Source organism: Sinocyclocheilus anshuiensis, unplaced genomic scaffold (assembly GCF_001515605.1).
Source record: "Sinocyclocheilus anshuiensis isolate Anshui unplaced genomic scaffold, SAMN03320099.WGS_v1.1 scaffold711, whole genome shotgun sequence".
Classification (NCBI taxonomy): Eukaryota; Metazoa; Chordata; class Actinopteri; order Cypriniformes; family Cyprinidae; genus Sinocyclocheilus; species Sinocyclocheilus anshuiensis.
Genome location: NW_015552595.1, coordinates 61,349 through 64,911, shown reverse-complemented (window position 1 = coordinate 64,911; position 3,563 = coordinate 61,349). Strand labels below are relative to the sequence as shown.

The 3,563-nt window shown below is 39.7% G+C and overlaps 1 protein-coding gene across 17 annotated transcripts in view; it reads left to right on the top strand.

Annotated features, from left to right (window-relative positions):
• Positions 1–3,563, top strand: part of LOC107665637 (myomegalin-like) — a 63,381-nt gene that overhangs the window by 29,151 nt on the left and 30,667 nt on the right. For 16 of the 17 annotated variants that reach the window (XM_016456599.1, XM_016456598.1, XM_016456600.1 and 13 more), the window contains 6 exons: positions 399–530; positions 1,182–1,301; positions 1,874–1,963; positions 2,133–2,336; positions 3,266–3,424; positions 3,499–3,563. The exon at positions 3,499–3,563 is cut by the window's right edge and continues 46 nt beyond it. In XM_016456599.1, coding sequence (XP_016312085.1) covers positions 399–530; positions 1,182–1,301; positions 1,874–1,963; positions 2,133–2,336; positions 3,266–3,424; positions 3,499–3,563 — 770 coding nt within the window. The remainder of the gene's footprint in view (positions 1–398; positions 531–1,181; positions 1,302–1,873; positions 1,964–2,132; positions 2,337–3,265; positions 3,425–3,498) is intronic. The other variant, XM_016456593.1, reaches the window with a different exon arrangement.

Sequence of the window (3,563 nt, the reverse complement as noted above, 5' to 3'; positions counted from 1 at the left end):
ACACACACATACACACACACATACACACACACACACACACATACAACAGCGACATCTGACCTCAATGTACCTCAGTTAAAGCACCTCAGATGCTTCAGAACAAACGCAGTGAGATGAAATGCAGTCCAGCAGCATTTAAACCTGATTAGGATCATTTACTGACAGGTTTTCTCTAACATGGATTTCAACACACATTTGATTAAATTCATTGATCAGAATTGGTGTTATTTATTCAGTGTCTGTGTCAATTGGCTGAGATTAGAAGCAAATAAAATCAGGGCTTATTTTTCCTAATGCTTTATACAATAAATATGACCGGTTTCAATAGTATGATATTCATTTCTTCTGTTGTACATTAAAATGGTTTGATGTTTGGTTTGATGTTTATTGTCTTTTAGAGTCTGATAGAAGAGCAGCATTCGCATCAGTACGAACGCGCCGCTGGACAGTGTGTGAATGAACTGCAGCAAGCGCAGCTACAGCTCGAGTCTCTGCAGAACCAGATCCACGAGAGCGAGACCAGCAACAAGGTGCATTACCCACAATTCCCCACAACCCACAAACTCTCATCACGTAACCTTAGTATAACTTATAATTAGAGCTTAATGGTCTATATATATATATATATATATATACTGTATATATTAGTGTTGTCAATCAATTAAAAAAATGTATCCTTCTCTTTTTTTGTAATTAATCACGATTAATCACATAATATATGTAATATTTATATTGTCATAATTTGACATTGAATCTCCAAATTAATGTAGAAACAACAAATATTATGGTATATTTTAAATGTGTTTAATAGCATCTTTTTATTAAGTAGCCCATTATTAATGAAGGCCCGTATCATTGATAGCAATACTGCTACTGATGTCTCGATTAAATGTATTTTTCCCTTAATTTTAGCTGTTATTTATTGGCATTTAACGTTACAGTATTAGCCATTATTATCTTAACATAGGCTTTGAAAAATATAACAACTTTTAATTCAAGTGAACTTCACATGAACTATAAATTGTATATAAACTATAAATAGAATATAGATTAATTTTTATTCAAGCTACAGAAGTTAATCAGTGAGCAGATCAGTGATTGATTTCTCTGTTTCTTTTGTTCTGGGATTTTTTATCCGTGACAGGCTGTTTTCATTTGTGTGTTTGTTTCTCGTGACTCGGGTGCTGCAGGAGAAACTGTGTGAGATGGAGTCAGAGCTCCGGTCCATCAGACAAGCTGCTCAGAACCAAGAGAGAACCATCCAGAACCTCACAGACAGCCTGAGAACTAAAGACACAGAGGTCATTATATACACACACCACAGAAGCCACAGATGTGACGCCTTGTGTATGTGAATGTTTCCTTCTCGTAAACCTCACCGAGTAATGCAGTCATCGTGTGGATGGCGAGCAGCTCCCTGGAGCAGATTCACAAAAACCTTCCTGAGAAAGAAGTTAAGGAGTTTCTTAAGATTCTGCAATTCTTAAAATAATAATAATAATAAAAATAAAAAAATATATATATATTTTTTATATATATAAAAAAATTGTTGATGAAAATGACAGGCATAACATGTTATCTGATATGAAGAGCCTGTCTGGAGACGGAGCGATCTGTTGCGTTTAGCTTCTGTATCTGTGCTGTATAATTGATGTAATTATGAAGTATAAAAAACGAGTTCCTTGTCGGAGTTGTTAATGAATTTTGAATTCAGCAAAAAGCCACACACACGTAATCATGACCGATCATCGTTTATATTATCAGACATTCACTGGTGTCACAGTACAGAGCTTGTGCTCATCCATAGTAATAGTGATGTAATATTTAGCTAGTGTCTTTGTGTGTGTGTGTGTGTGTGTGTGTGTGTGTGTAGACTCAGGAGCTGTACCGTGTGATTGAGGGCCAGAACAACACGCTGGCCACAATCACAGAGACCCACCAGCAGCAGCTGCAACACACACAGGTGAACACACACACACACACACACAAACTCACACACACACACAGGTTTGTTTTTGACTCACTCACTCACTCACTCACTCACTCACTCACTCACACACACACACACTCATGCTGTACTGTCTGAGCTGCAGGTGATGAGTGTTTCCCGCATGTCGTTTCTGTCTCTGTAGACTCCAGAGAGCGCTGTGGACTCTGGTTCGGTTCTGGGCTCCCAGAGTTCTCTGTTCTGGTGTCAGCTGGAGTTGGAGGCGAGTCAGCACACTCACAGACTGACTCAGAGACGTCTGGAGGATGAGACGCGCTCGCGAGACCGACTGCAGAACGAGCTGCAGGACGCGCTGCAGCACAGAGACGTTTCCCACAAACACAACCAGGTGTGACTCTCTGTGTGCCGCTTTACCTGCACGTTTAACCCAGCTAAACCTCACCGTTACAACCCATCTGTGGCGCTGCAGATGTGATAACGGGGTTTCCAGCACATCCAACTGCTGCAGAAGTCATTGTTATTGGTATGTTTGTTCCTGTTTCACTTCCCACGGATGAGATGCTGCTTTCATGGGGAAAAGAAACACTTGGCCGTTTGTTTTTCTGAATAAGCATGTGACAGAAATATGATGACTTTTTTTACCCTGATGGCGGCAGTCTTTTTCTCTGTGAGCTCTGTGTGAGTGTAGATGGTTTTGTATTCATTTGTATTTGTTGTTTGGTCATTTGTAGTAATACATACACATTCATATTTATTTCTAGAACAGCACGGGTTTCTCAGTGTGAAACCCTTATTGGTGATGTTTGTGAATAAAAACTAAATATGAATTTATATTATTATTTAATTTTTTATGTCATGGGTTTTTTTGGGAAGAGAAAGCATGTAATGTCACTACTGCATGATGGCCCTCAGTCCTGTAAATATAACGTCAACAGAGTTTTGGAGCGGCACCCAACAGTAGAATTCTATTCAATTCAGATTTATTTGTAAAGTGCTTTTCACAATACACATCGTTTCAAAGCAGCTTTGCAGAACATGCATGTCTACATTACAATTTATCATGATCTGTTATCAGAAGTGTAATGTTCATTTCACAAATGAACAGTTCCAGGTAATAGAACCATACAGTTAGCTAACATGAATTAATTAATGTTAGGCAGAAGCTCATTAAAGCGATTATTATCATCATGATTACAATATGGAGAAATTTTGGCAGCTGTGCATGTTGAGTCAAGTTAGAAGATGAGACGATAATCTGTTGGAAATAATCATTATTTCTGTGATTCTGATTGGTGTGTGATGTTTATCTGTTGGCAGGAGCTGCGTGAGATGGTTGAGCAGCTGCGGTCTGAGCTGCAGGTCAAACTGTGTGAGCTGAGAGATTGTGAAGCCTCGACTCGCTCAGAAATCACTGACCGGGACAAAACCATCGCACAGCTACAGCAGAGCTTATGCCGCAGAGACGCGCTGCTGCAGGTCACACACTCCTCCACTGTGATGAAGACACTTACAGGACCTTTCTTATAACTTTAACGGTGTTTTCCCTTCAGGAGTATTCCGAGCTGCTGAATGATTCGCCTGACTGCAGCGGCCGCGTGGAGAGAGACGCACTGCT